Source organism: Poecilia reticulata, linkage group LG16 (assembly GCF_000633615.1).
Source record: "Poecilia reticulata strain Guanapo linkage group LG16, Guppy_female_1.0+MT, whole genome shotgun sequence".
NCBI classification, from domain to species: Eukaryota; Metazoa; Chordata; class Actinopteri; order Cyprinodontiformes; family Poeciliidae; genus Poecilia; species Poecilia reticulata.
In genome coordinates this window covers 15633842-15648787 of record NC_024346.1, presented here as the reverse complement: position 1 = coordinate 15648787, position 14946 = coordinate 15633842, and the positions used below count along the sequence as shown (strand labels likewise).

At 39.4% G+C, this 14946-nt stretch overlaps 1 protein-coding gene across 4 annotated transcripts; it reads left to right on the top strand.

Moving 5' to 3' along the window:
• The first annotated feature begins 1385 nt into the window (after positions 1–1385).
• Positions 1386–14129, top strand: LOC103478178 (neuronal acetylcholine receptor subunit alpha-7-like). Of its 4 annotated transcripts, none has more exons than XM_017309629.1 (10): positions 1386–1687; positions 4262–4389; positions 5912–5956; positions 6385–6491; positions 7000–7079; positions 7338–7505; positions 7819–8013; positions 9491–9577; positions 9664–9773; positions 10747–14129. In XM_017309629.1, exons 1-10 carry the CDS (start codon positions 1636–1638, stop codon positions 11623–11625), a joined length of 1851 nt encoding a protein of 616 aa, XP_017165118.1. In that variant the 5' UTR covers positions 1386–1635; the 3' UTR covers positions 11626–14129. The 4 variants fall into 4 exon arrangements, with proteins under 4 accessions (XP_017165118.1, XP_008429967.1, XP_008429966.1 ...); XM_008431745.2 differs by having other exon boundaries at positions 6382–6491; XM_008431744.2 differs by having other exon boundaries at positions 4262–4401.
• The last annotated feature ends 817 nt before the right edge of the window (positions 14130–14946 follow it).

Below are 14946 nucleotides of genomic sequence, written 5' to 3'. Positions count from 1 at the left end.
CTTGGGAATTGCATATTAATTGATGACATCAACCACAATGCTTAATATTTACACACACACATAAAACATGTAGTGAATCCCTTTGTTATAATCCAACATCCAAAGTGAAAAGCCACAGACACAACAGGGGCATATTTTGTATGCAGCAAAAGAAGTCTGTTGTCCAAGTAAGAAGACTCCTTTTGATGGTTTATTAATCCACTGAGGCAACCCAGAATAACAATACGTTCTCACTGCTTTCTGGTACTGCTACTGTTATGGGTCGAATTTAAGTCCAGCCTGGTGTATGCCAGTACTTCACCTGCTTACGTACTTTTGAAATATTAAATTATATATTTTTATGATAAATATAGATATGAAATCGGTATAAAACGTGTATTCATACTTTTGAAAACCATCTTTTTCACATATTAAAATCAATGTGAAATGTATACTGATTTCTGCATTCCAATAAAAATAATTGATCAGTTCAAGAGACATGCACTAACCTGCATGCATGACAATCTTAAAAAAATGAGAGAAAATAACCGGTATGTGTTTATCAGACTGATATAATTACTGCCAAATACAACATGAATATTACAATTATATTTAGTACTATCAGTTACTTATACATTCTTACATCAATCAATTTTGGGAAATGAAGGTAAAGTACCTAATCATTTAGACTTTCTTGCATCACGAGTACCATTATGAAGATGAATTCTCCCTTTTATGTTCATGCACAACCTTTTTCAACACAGAGAGATAGCTTTTTTTTTTGGAGGCACATTTGTGGAAACGTTGTGAGGGCTTTGCGATTTAGGTGGACGGCAACCTTAACTTTTACTTAAAAGCTCCTTTAATGGATTATGCGCTGCAATTAAAAATTGTAGCTCTTCTAGATCTGTCAGAATTTCAAAAGAAGGTCAAAGATTCAGCGGATAAGACAAATTTCAAATATTTTACAGACTGTACTTACTGTCTTATCCAGTTGGGGTCAGTGTTGTGTTCTGAATGAACTGATGTCAGTTTACTCTTTTTCAAAATTACTTTAATTACCACTCACTACTTGCAATTACTGATTCCTGCAGTAAATTAAAAGCACTGGAACAAACTCAAAATACCATATATCTAAATGTATTTAAGAAGCTGTTAAGTGAAAACAGAAATGCGTTATCTGATGGAAAATAAACTGATCTGGATGGTTACTTAAAAAAAAAGTTAGGCAGTCTATGAGATAGTCAACAAAGGGCTTCACAATTGAGCATCATTGGCATTCAGCTGCAGATACAGTAACTGCCATGAAGTCTGCAGAAATAAAAGCTCATGGAAGCACAAAGGACGAGTTTGACCACAGGCTAAGGTTTGCCCATCTTTGAATCTGATCGACTCCCACACAGCATCTCCCTCTTTACTGGAGTGTTCATTTCACTGCATGTCTCACCCACTCTGTGTCTGCTGCTCCCTCTTCCTTTTCTCCTCATTTTTTTTCTTCCTCTGCCACTGCTGACAGTACTACGAATCTCTGCCTATTTTCAGCAAGCTTTCTTTTCCCCCACAGATGCCCATTTTTACACTAGTTTACCATTTATTTCCCTCCATCTCTGTTTCTCCCTCTGCAAGTCTTCCTGTGCTCATAGTGAGGAATGCAGCATGAGGCAAGCGGTGGCTTTTTGGCTGTTGATACTTGCGACTCTGCTCCGAGGTGAGTGACTTGGACGGGTGCTTTTGAGCGGGACTGTGCTTGAACAAGAGTAAATGGGTCTTTTGGATGTATATTTTGTGCGTTCCTGTATTTGCACGTGAAAAAAATTTATTCTCTGCAAGTTAGAAACAAAGTGGGTCTTAATGTTCAGAAAAGAAAATTGATTTCCTTTCATGATGAACCAGCTACACTGTCATATGTTATCATCTCCACTGCAGTTTACAAGATAAAACCCTGGGTTATATATATATATACACTGCTCAAAAAAATAAAGGGAACACTTTAACATTTAAGTGAACACTGAAGTGTTCCCTTTATTTTTTTGAGCAGTATACATATGATATCTCTTAAAAATTGGTGGATATACATACTGTTAACAATTTATATGCTGTATAACTATATTTCATATTGATTTACCATTGTCTTAAAATATTGTTGTAGGTGCAACGATTTCATGACATCAGTATTTACTACAATGGTTTTTGTCCCAAGGTTTTACTGTCACATTATGCTGTCAGCCCATACTTTAGTGGGAAAGATTCAGTTTTGTTTTTCTGAAATTGCACTCGCATTTGCTACCTTTTTCTTTTTTTTTTTTTTTTTTTTTTTGCATATGAGTCAACATGGAGTTTCTACGGTGATTTTACAGCTTTGCTGCCTTTTTTCCCCACTTCTCATTGCCATTAGAATCCTTTGAACTAAAATGAACTTCTCTATATTGCCCTATGCCTCAGTGAGGCTAATTAGTGTCATGTGTAAAATGCATCTTTACAGATAAAATGAAGGCTCAAAAAGAAAAAAAAAAAAAAAGCACTCAACCTGCTTTGCTATCACACTTGAAGCCATCTATGATCAACCAGGCGTTGATGTTTGCATTTGCTGGAAGCTGGAACGAAGACAACATCATCCTCCTCAATCTTATTAAAATTCTTGTGTCAATTACATCAGGATAATACAACAAACACTTTTCGGGACGACCGACAGCCATTAAGTCTCTTATTTAGTAGTCTATATGTGTTTATCTTAATCTCGCTGTAAACCCAGCTGATCTGCAAAGGACTCAGAGGTTTGTTTGTGAACGTTGGTGAAGAGGATGATGCAACATGAAGATTAAGGAACATAGAAAACAAGTCAGGGATAAAGTTGTGGAAAAACTGAGAGCAGGGTTGGACTATAACTCAATCCCCAAGCTTAAAACGTTTAACAGAGCAATGCTGATTTCATGATCTGAAATTCAAAATCGAACAGCACAACTTTCCAAAATTCGATTCGATTCTTGTATAAATTGAGAGGTGCGTGAAAGAGAACATTAACCAGAGAAGCAGCTAAAAGCAGGCCCATATTGACTCTGGAGGAGCTGCAGAGATCCACAGGTCACGTGGGATGGATCTGTTGACAGTTGTTGAAAATTTCCCAAATTTTTCCCCTCTCCCTATTTCTTTTTACACGTCTTACCTATTTTGAGTAGAACAGCAGGAAAATATGGCTTGCTAAGTATAACTAAATACTCTGACCAAATTAAATGGCGATGGATGAACAATTACTTATTTAATAGGACTCGTTTGCAGTGCCAGTAATTGTGACATCAATGACAAATATTTCAGTCAAATTCGTTTCCAGCTGTTTTTTTTCTTTTCTTTTTTTTAAATTTCCAGTGTGAGGTTAACCACCGCAACAAAGCTCAATACATTTTAAGGCTTTTAGCGCATCATTACAAGGTGTGGTGATAAATGTGAAATGCACTGCGGATGTGAAAGGTAAAGGAAATGGTGATCATGGTGGTAAATTACCTAAAGAGGAACATTATGAACACAGAGAGACTATTAACCTGCATAAAGGCATTCCATCTGTGAAGTCAGAGTCATATTCAAGGTCCTGTTGGTGAATATAGATCTGACGCCCCACAGTGAGAGAATTAATCATACATCGTTTCCAGGAGCTCTCCCACTGTGAAGTCTGGCTACAGAACAGACATTGTACAACTATTCCTTGCTCTCTGCAGTTGTTTTTAGCATATTTAGTGCACCTCTTACGCCCACCTTTAACACATCTCCCCCAAATCATCTGGGATTTCACAGCAGAGTATGAATCGAGAGTGATTTTAGGCTCTTAGCGTAGTTTCGTGGCAGAGAGGGAGAGAGCGAGCGCTTCCTTAGCCCTCATTGTTGTGAGTGCTGTGTGTGTCTGTCTGGGGTGTTTCAGTGTTTAATGGCCTCACTATTTCCTGAATAAAATGAAGCTGACGCTTTTATGGCATAGGGAAGACTCCGACTGGGTGCTTGTGATCAATCAAAGACGTAATTGATTAAGAAGAGCGGGACTATTTTTGTCTTCCTACTCGTTTTTTTTTTTTTTTTTTTTTTTACCCCTGCCTGGGCGCACACTCACATTTCTATCCTCTAACTTCCTTTCCCAATGATTCTGTAGTGTTTTTTTTGTCCTTCCTTCCCTTATTTGACTAAATCCATCACTATAATTGCAGTACTTACCTTCTTTTGTCAATTTTCCTTTATTTTGTGATCTGACAGCCATTTTTCTCCCCTCTACCACCCTCACCCACCGCCGTCTGTCCAGGATCAGTGCAGGGTCCACACCAGCGTTATCTTCTCAAAGAACTGCTGAGGGACTACAACCCTATGGAGAGACCAGTGGCCAACGACTCCCAGACCCTCACTGTTCACTTCTCCTTCACTCTAATACAGGTCATGGATGTGGTATGCCTCAGTAGTCCTAATCATTATTGTTATTATTAGCTCAGAAAACCAAGAAAAATCTAGAGGAAAAGTCAGAGCTGTTTGTATGGTTGCCAAAACATTTTATTTAATTTTACGTTAGACCGTTCAGGTGTTTGATCTGTTCATTATTTAAAGGGTTTGTGTTGATTTTGGTCGTATTCCATCCCTTTTTAATCCACGTTCTTTATGCTACACCTGAAAAACCTTCACACAAAGAAGCCGAGCTAGACTGCTGGATAAATGTGCTCATAAAAGGTGTTTCCTTTAATTAACACCTGATTAATTTTTCAAATACCTGACTTCTTCCAAAAATTCGTGCTTGGTGGCAAAGAGCCCACTCTTCTTGAATTGAAAATTGAAGCTTCTTGAGCTGTGGATCATGCCATAGCATCTTAGTAGGGTATATAATTATAACACATTAAACAACAGAAGAATCCTGTTTTTATTTTTACTCGGGTCTCTTTGTTTGATATTAAAATTTGTTTCAGAATCTGAAAAAAAGAGCCAAAAAAAAAAAAAATCCAAAACAGAAGGAAAAATGAATCTGTAAAAGTGTGAAGACTTTTAGCGTCTCTGTAGCTTAAAAGAGGTCACACTGTGTTGAGCCCAGAGGATTTTTCTCCTCTTGGTTGGAGAACATTTCAAGTGCCTCTGGCATTTTCTCAACAAGCTGCCATGCGCCTCAGGGCAAGCAACTGCTTTTCACTGGTCACCTTATGATGAAAGCCTGATTGGTGAAGTGTTGCTTTGATTAGTGCCCTCATGTAAAGTGTTCCCACCTTGCAGAGCTCTCTTTTGTAGTGGGAATTAGCTTGTGAGCTATGCGTCAATGCAGAAGCTTTTTTTTTATTTTTATCCTTGATTTCTAAGTAAGGCAGCTGTTGAGAAGAACATTTGGAGAAGATTATAGACTTCTTACAAATGCAGAATACTGACAGAAATTGCTTGAACGCTTTAATGATGACGACGTTTTTAGCTTGCTGCGTCAAGGTGTGACTTGGATGCAGTAACAAGTCATGATTTAACCCTAACTGGACCGCAGCGCATCAAAACTCAGCTGGAGGTGTCAAAACAAAAGTTCTAAGATCTTCACAAGCTGGACTTTTCATACATCCATGTCGTGAATCTCAAACATTAGGTGAAGGAAATTGTCGAACCCTAAAAAAAATAAATCATACTGAAATTGCCTTATTCACTTAGATGTAACAAAAAATGATTGTGATGGCGTCTCTGGGTGAATGAGTACGAGAGATTCTTTGTTGTTTTGAATGTTTTCTTTTTATTCTTCCCTTTTTAAAATGCGAAGAATAAAGAGGCGCATGTAAATTACCGACACTAGTGTATGCTGAAATCTAAATGCAAAGTGTAGGCAAAGCCAACAAATGCAACATTTTAAGGCAGTCTTAAAAAAAAGTAGAATAATGTTTTTTTTTGTTTTTTTTTCAATTGCAAAGTCCTTTATTATCTTATTTGCTTTGTGTCCTGCAAGGATGAGAAGAATCAGATCCTCACCACAAATGCCTGGCTGCAGATGGTGAGTATAATAGATAACATTAATAATGTGCTATTGATCTGTGTTGCAGAAAGCTTTTTTGCGGGCTGCTGCCCATTGCAGTAGTATGCTCAGAGTCATCCCGGATGCTGTTTGGCTTTCATTATCATGATAATGGGTTGCTCACAAGGATGACAGCTTTTTTCTCCTTCCCTAAACATGGCCTTATGAGAGCTCAGTGAATCTATTTTTACTTTATTCTTGTAGCTCAAAATCCTAATATGCACCGTAAGACTTTATGAGCATGAGCATAAATGAAGACGATGCCCCCAGTACAGAGTGTGAGCTGACAAGAAACATGTTTCCCTCATGGAAAAAAAAAGGACACAGTAAAGGCTATGCAGTATGTACATAATTTAGCAAAGTCCTTTCACTTGTTTATATCATTTTGTGCTTGTGCCTCATAGCAGTGGTATGACCACTATCTCCAGTGGAACCAGTCAGAGTATCCTGGAGTCAAGAACCTCCGTTTTACTCCTGACCAGGTCTGGACCCCTGACATATTGCTCTACAACAGGTGTGTAGAGCAAAAACCCATTTAAGGCTCCTGCAGCTTGGAAATGTATGGAAATGTGTTTCTATTGTCATGCAAATTAGAAAAAACATAATACATGTTTTTTTCCCCTCCCAATACTTGATGCCTGAGTCCATTATCTTAAAGACAAACATCTAAACAAGACGCGAGATGTTTGGGGTTTGAATGGGATTGTTCCATGGCACAGGATCTTAATCAGATTCAAGTATGGACGTTGATTTGGCCACTCTGAAATCGTCATTATTTGAAAACCCTGTCCTTTCTGGTATTAAAATCAGCTTGAGGTTTGTTTGTTTTGTTTTTTTCCACAATGGACTTTTAACATTGATTTATTTGCAATTTTTCTTACATTTTTTAAAAAAGAATTTCTAATATCCAGAATGTCACAAAAATGAGCAAGTCTAATTACTTGACTCTAAGAAAGGTTGCAGTTCAACCCAAATTCCTGCTGCTGCTTAAACCTTCGTCACGTTACTGTCTTTTTTCTCAGCGCTCACGATAAGTTCGATGCCACGTTTAAGACCAACGTGCTGGTTAACTCGAGTGGCTTCTGTGAGTATCTGCCTCCAGGTAGGTCTGCACAGCCGGAGCCTCCGAATTTAACTTGTTTATTCATTCACAAAATACACTCATCCGGCAGAAAGTTAATTTAGAACAATGTCTGCTGCGTTCAGATATTTTTAATTTCCCCCTTCTTCCACACGACTGCCATGAGAGTTAATTATTAATCACATCCTCTCTGTGTCACATAAGAAGGGGGGGCGGGGGGGGAGGGGGGCTGTTACTGCACTGTAAATAAATTTTTCTTCTTGTCTCTGAATTTTTAAGGGATATTTGTCAGCACGTGTAATGTGGACGTGAGATGGTTTCCATTTGACATCCAGCGCTGTGAGCTGAAGTTTGGCTCATGGACTTTTGACGGCTGGCTGCTGGACATCCAGATGAGGGAGGCAGATGTGTCGGGGTACATGCCCAACGGAGAGTGGGACCTTATGGGTACGACTGCGTAGAAACTGGGCTGTAAATATTCACAGATTAATTAAACCTGTCACAAATCAGAGTATCTTCCCTCAGATTTTTATTCATCACAAAAAGGCAGCATTTTAAATCCTGCATGCGTGCACGGCATTATAATTAAACGTTTATATTCAGCCATATTTTTGGATCAATTCCGCTCCTGCGCCACATTCTTTTCTCTCGTGCCGCGCAAAACACAAAAAAACATTTTATTAGCTGCCATCAGTCACGTTCTGCTGCAGAACAATAAAATGTCGCGCCGCATCTTTTTTTTATTTCCCCGTCTTTTCAGAGGTCCCGGGAGGTCGTAATGAGGTTTTCTACGACTGCTGTGCAGAGCCGTACCCAGACGTGACGTTTGTGGTGACGCTGCGACGGAGAACCCTGTTCTATGCTCTCAACCTGCTCATCCCGTGCGTGCTCCTGTCCTCCATGACCCTGCTGGTCTTCCTGCTCCCCGCCAACTCGGGGGAGAAGATCAGCCTCGGTGAGACGCCACAACTGGAAAGAGGCGGTGGGATGGTGTGGTGGAATGAAAAGGGACACACTGTGTGTGTGAGAGCATGGATTTAATATCTAATCTCTCCATGTCTAGCTGTGAAATTGAAATTGAAATCGAAATTTATTCAAACATGATACAAATATACAAATTAAATAGTGCACAGTAACAAGAAGTGCATAAAAAAGAAGAGTAAATACAGATATTTGTTTCAATTAACATATCAGGCTCAAAATGGGGTAGGAAGAAGTGAGAACTTCTTAACTCCTACCCCCTAAACACTTGAAAACTTACAGTCCTACTGTTATTAACAAAATCAAAGTCAAGTCAAAGTCAAGTGGCAGTCAGCAGGTACTAATATTTACCTATACATTTTCCCTTTTTATGCTGGTTTGTCTTTCCAAACCCTTACACCAAGTGTTATCTTCAATACACAAATTATTGCTTTCTCTCACCCATATGTCTATCTCTATTGAAAATGACCTCCTTGTATTTTCTTTTGAATTGTACTAAACTATAGCTTTGTTTTAAATCTTCATTTAACTTGTTCCATAACTTTACACCTTTAATTGAAATACAGAAGCTTTTTCTTGTTGTTCGCACATTGCGGATCTTTAAGTTTGAGTGACCCCTTAAGTTATACCCCCCTTCTCTTTCAGAAAACATGTTTCAAGTCATGTTGTACACTGTGCGTACAGTGCTTTGTAAAATGTATTTACATCCACGAGCTTTGTCACAGTAAACCCGTGAACTTAATATATTTTTTTGGGATTATGTGAACAATGTGAAGCAGTGCAAAAATGGTGAAGGTAAAAAGTTTGCTTCTTTTTTCCAAATTTTAATGACTAAAACATGTAAAAGTCTGGTGTGCATTTTTATATCATTCCCTGTACTCCAAATTAAACATGCACTCAGAAGTTAAGATAAAACTGAAAGCAAAATACAGTTTTGTTTGTAGATATTTCTGCTGTAGTACAGAATAACTTCAAACCTACCAAGACATGACCGTCTGTAGCTGTAGCAGGTCGAGCAGGAAGAGGCTTTTTTTTTTACATTTGAAAAAACACAACACACTACTTTGACATGTTCTGTCTGAAAACTCCAAATAAATGTACTCGTGTGTTTGACTGCAACCTAATGCGAAAGAATGTAAGGAACATGTATACCTTTGAGCTGTTTTAAAGAGTTTTTGTTCTAATCTTCCCCCAGTAACAATTAAATCAGAATTTTGTATCAGTTCTTTATTAAAGCAGAATGAACCAATGGAAGGAAAGTGGTGACAATGACAGAAAGGTTAAAAAGATGAACTGAGTACAACCTTTCGAGTGCCAGGAAGATGGATAATTGAGGCAGAAAATCAAACGCGTGATAAATATTTCACTGTGGTCCATTCCTGTACCTCCATATTTAAAGGATGGTATATTTTTCTCACTATTACTCCCTGGTGTCCTGTGTCTGCCTTCAGGCATCACCGTTCTGCTTTCTCTAACCGTCTTCATGCTGATGGTTGCAGAGATAATGCCCGCCACTTCCGACTCCGTGCCACTGATCGGTTAGTTGTTTCTGTTTTCTTATGCAAACCGGTGCATCGTATCTGGATGTTGTTGTCTTTTGTGGTTACTGACATGCTTGTTTCAGGTCAGTACTTTGCCAGCACCATGGTGATTGTTGGTATGTCGGTGGTAGCCACGGTCATTGTCCTCCAGTTTCATCACCACAGTCTGGACAGTGGACAAATGCCACGCTGGGTGAGTTTTTCCACAACATCAGCTCATAAGACGGATGACTCCAGTAACATGGATGGGATTTCAAGTCAAAAGTTTGAATATTTTACAAGATTTTTGCTTGTTTAGTTGTTACTACAGAAATAAGACAGTGCACCACCACTGCAAAGTCTGCTAAATCATCAAAGAGGCTATTTCCAGTAAACTCAGAGTTTAATTTGCCTCATCCTATAGGAGCAGTTTTCTCATAAAGGGCTTTTGCTCTTTCGTTGACCTCGGCGGTTCCTGTTAACTGCAATTTCTTAATTACATTAAAAACTCTGAAAATGGCCACTTGAAAACACTTATTATCCTGGTATGATGGACATCAATTATGTTATTTTACTGTGCCAGCCTGGGCAACGGTTAAGAGGAACTCATAAATGCTGACGGATAAATACTGCTGATGTTGTATTTTGTAGGTTTTTAAAATCATGAGGCCTTCTTTGACGGAAATGGTGGACAAGTCAACTTCACATACGTTGACTTCTATCCTGTTTTGTAATTTGAACTGGACAAATACAAAAATACAAAATGTTTCTTATTCAACAAGAGACATGTGCAGTTTTTATATGAATCCCTTTCTAACGCACTAAGGCAACATTAGAAAGAGGTCCAGAAAAAGGAAATATGTTATTTGTCAGTTGTGCCATGAAGAAGTTTAGTTTTGCTTTTACACATAACGCACTACGGTGGGAGACAGCATTTCTGTGTGCTGAGGAGGTGTCTCTTGCTTGCAGTGAATGCTTTTTACAGGACTGTACTACAATTTTCCCCTCATCCAATTTGTGCATCTTAATTAGTTGTGGGGCAGCAAAAGGAGTGCCTCATTAATGCAGGAACTAAAGATCATGCAAATTTAAGCCAACTGCAGTTGCTACGGGTTTGAGTGTTTGAGTTCTTCTACTTGTCAATCACTAATGTATTCTGATTGTGTTCTGGTGTCATTGACCTTCAGGTGCACTTGGTTCTGCTGCAGTGGGTTCCTTGGTTTCTGCGCATGAAGCGACCAGGAGAGGGAGCAGAACCCACTCTCTCCAGCAGCCAAGCAGACTCTCACAGCAAGACTCTGTCCTCTCCAACCACCACCACCACCACTACGATCCCCATCCCCATCCCAGCTCCTTGCATCCTACCACAAGGTCTCAGTGCCCTGCAGGCGAGCTTGGCGCAGCTCAGCCACCCTCTGTCCCACCAACTTCCTCAACGCCCCCAGGTTAATATCCAGCCTAACCCTAGCTCCAATCCACCACCTCAGCCCAATGGTCATCTGCCTTACATGGGCTTTCAGACCTTCCAGACCACCGCTGAACTAGAACCTGTTCAGAGGTGCCGGACTACCAGCCATGGGCGGGCCAACAGAGGATCCGGTGGAGGAGGAGAAGGAGACGAAGGGGCAGCAGCAGCAGGAGGAGGTGCGGTGGGAACGATTGGAGATATGCCAATACATCAGCACCTCCAGTCTTCAAAGTTTGCGAGCCCTCCACTGGAAACTCTAGTATCTCCAAACCCTGAGCACACAGGTGCAGCCACTGGACCCTGCGGCTTAGATCCTGGGGGTGGGAGATCAGCTGCCCTGCAGAGCCACAGCGGGATGATTCGATCTGTTGCTGTGGACAACCAGCTGCAGGCTCTTCTGACGGAGGTGCAGTTCTTAGTGGAACGCGTTCGCGAGCAGGACCGTCAGCTGAGTTTAGCAGAGCAGTGGCAGTTCGCTGCTGCCGTCATCGACCGCCTGTGCCTGGTAGGATTCAGCGTTTTCAACATCATCTGCACAATCGCTATCCTCATGGCTGCCCCTAACTTTGGAATAGCTCTGTCAAAAGACTTCCTCTGAGAGATAAGGAAGCAAGTCTGAGAAAGAGGCTGGTGCGACGAGACGCTGATGGAAGCACAATTTTGATTTTAAAAGCGGGGAAAGGACTACTCTCAGTGACTCAGAAACTGTAGAGTTAATTTTCTTATGGGACATATATAGAACTCATTCTGTAGCATATGTGAAAAATAATCAAATCTGACTTTCATTAAACTTGTGTAAAGACTAGCATTTGTAAGATGATGCCCAGGTGAGAGCAGTACAGAGTTACATTTATTCTTGTGCGTCTTCATTCCAGCTATAAATTGTGACATTTTGAAGTTATGATGTTGGTTTGCCTGCTTCCACTGGGCTTTGCACTTTCTGAAGGTTTTGGTTTAATCTCTACGTCGAGGCCTGCCAACAGCAGCCGGCCGTCAGTTCTTACTCATTAAGCTAACTGGCTGAACATGGCCATCAGCCACCCATCAGTTAAAGCTAATGCTACATGTGCTAATGAACAGCAAAGCTTTGATTCATTAGGGTGGGAAACCTGGATAACCTGTGCCAAACTGTAGAGATTGAGGAATGTTTTTCTTGCATCTGGGATAATGAAGAAATAAACATATATCCACTGCCTTAATGACTCTTAAGACAATGTTTCAAATATAGGCGTTGAACTCATCCATATTTTGGTGCCACTCTGTTATAGCGCTGTCCTAGAATCACTGACCACGTACAGAGAGGCTTAGAAAAACGTGGAATCATGTAGGTGTAGCTTTTCTATGAAAATAAAAGGCAAAGCCCTCAACTGCAGTGGTATCTACACATGCTCACTTTACACAACTCCGCTGGTGGAGAAAAAGCATGTTGATGCTTGTTGAAATATATTTTATATTTTCTAGGAACATATTTTAGTAAAGAAAGTGTCTTGATGTCTCTTGTGAGTAGAAAGTAGCTGCATACATTGTTCAGGTGTGTTTTTGAGCAGTTCTTCCATAGCTTCAGCTTCATAACTCGATTGAGTTTAATTTGAGTGATTGATTGGGTCACTCTTTCAGTTTTAGCTTCTGTCTCTGAGACAAATTGATTGTTTTGTTGGTTGTGTGCTTGGGATTACCTGACTGGTAAAGTATCTGTCCCTATTTAATATTATCTGACTTTCTTATTAATAATGTCCCTGTACAATAAAATGTTTTGTCATTATAAGCATCTTTTAGTACCATAGGCTGAAAAACAGTCCCATGCTGTGATTTCATCACCTAACTTTAGTGTTGCTATGGTGTTTTTGGGGGCCACTCCTCCGCCAAATTTAAATTTCCCAGTACTTCAATGACTTATCCAAATATTTTACAGCAAACAAAAATGCTTCAGAATGTTTTTTCTTCAACAGTGGAGTCTTGCACTGAGTGGACATACTCAAGGGCTATGCAGTTAGGTGGATTACTTATCTCTCTGAAGTTCTCTGTGACTGATTTTTGATTGTTGGACAGCTCTGCAGATAATTGTTTTTGACTCTGCTTAAATGATATCGTTTCCACTTTCAGGTTCATAGTTGCTCTGCTCACTGGAACATTCGGATGTTCAGACCTATGTACATTTTGACCGCTATTTGTTTGCTCTGCAACTAAAGTGAAGTCACTAAGAGAGAGCCTTTCTCTCAACAAAACATAACTTTTGTGCAATAACTGGGTGATGATGACTTGTGAAACCTATAACAGACACTCAATTAAAAATACAAAAGTTAAGATTCAATAGTTCTGATAGAAACAGGGCTGCTTTAAAAAATACGGACATATTTCAGCTTGTTTCATGGCATTCTGATTATTCTGCTGTTCATTTTCTCCCTTTTTCACTCTATTGTTTTATACACAATCTAATTTATGGCAGTTTTTGTTTTTATCTGTTTGCAGGTGTGGGTAACGTTAGTTTTTAATGACTTCTGGCGAGAACATATCTATAATGAAAAACACTAATGTGTTCCGTGGGTGTTTTCACATAAGCTAGCAATCTGAATGACTGACCCACTTATGGGTGCATCCATAAATGGCCATCCATAAATCTTGGTCAAGAGTTTGGTGTCTCAATGCCAAGAGAGGATTGGGATGTTGGCTGCTAGAAAAATGCTCTCTTGCACTATTTTCCCACAACCTTTTACATAAATATGAGGGTATAAGCAGACATGGGCAAACATCTTTTTCATAAGCTGTTCTTCTAATACCACAAAGTATAAGCATCGTCTACATTTTTTTTTTTTCTACACAAAGAAGTGAAAAATTAGACTACTCTCTGCACTCTGGGTGTGCAATTACAATCTGTTGAAAGCAGGTCCTCTAGTCTAAAGGGGTCTGAAGTTCTAATTAAATTATTAAATCAAAGTTCATATTTGAATTAATACATAATACATTAAGAATTAAAACCTGTGATATGGCCTTGACTCAATTGTTTAACAAAAAAAAACTTTACAGTGCAGTTCATATGTTAAAAAGCTTTGCAGTGTACATATAAAGTTTAATCAAAACAACAAATAAAAGTGCATAAAATTACCATATTGATTTATTGTTGGGACGTGTTTTGGTGCTTTCTTAGCTTAAAAAGTGATCTAAAAGAAGGGGGAAATATGACCAATTTAAGTTTGTGTTATTGCTTTTGGTTTGTGAATGATAAAAGCCTGCTTATAACAAATGGGCAACATTTGCCCACAGTTACCAAATACAGACCAGCCACAGCTCTGTATGTATTAAAATATCATCCAGACAAGATGCCCAGAAACTCTAGGTGCTGTAAATAATTTTTCAGGACGCGTATCAGATTGTATGAATCCTTGAAGTTATTAATGTGAACGTACAGGGAAGAGGAGATGAGACTAGAACACGTTTTTGCATCACTTTTGTTGGTTTCGGTGCAGGACTTTAATTTCTGCGGAGCAAAAAGCAAACAGATGCTTCCTCTAAAATGTTCAGCATGCTGATGTGGAAGGTGTTGTTTATTCTATTCATTAATGCGATTCAGCGCCTGCCAGTATTACTGGCGTGCCGGGAAAAGATGTGCGCAAAAGCCTTAATATAAAATAGAGTCACGAAGACTTGGTGAAGCAAATCTTTGCTGCAGTCATCTCAGTAGACAAACTTCGGTTGTCTCCCAGTCTTATTTTTGTCACAGTTTTTGGTTGTTTTAGACTCGGTAGTTGTGGATCTGTAGATATGGGTCAGTTTCCTGAAGGTCAACATGTCTGCGGCCTACGTATGTCAATTGTTCACTTGTCTTTTTTATTTTGAAGAGTAGTAAAGACAAGCATTTGTAACATCATGCACCTTAAGGAAACAGGAAGTGTTAGATGATGTCAGAAGACTTTTTTTTCTC

Excerpts from the sequence above, each read along its gene's own strand:
- LOC103478178 (XM_008431743.2), top strand. The coding sequence starts at position 1,636 with ATGAGGCAAGCGGTGGCTTTTTGGCTGTTGATACTTGCGACTCTGCTC. Across the intron at positions 6,492-6,999 it reads GACATATTGCTCTACAACAG|CGCTCACGATAAGTTCGATG; the intron begins GTGTGTAGAGCA and ends CTTTTTTCTCAG. Across the intron at positions 7,506-7,818 it reads CGGAGAGTGGGACCTTATGG|AGGTCCCGGGAGGTCGTAAT; the intron begins GTACGACTGCGT and ends CCGTCTTTTCAG.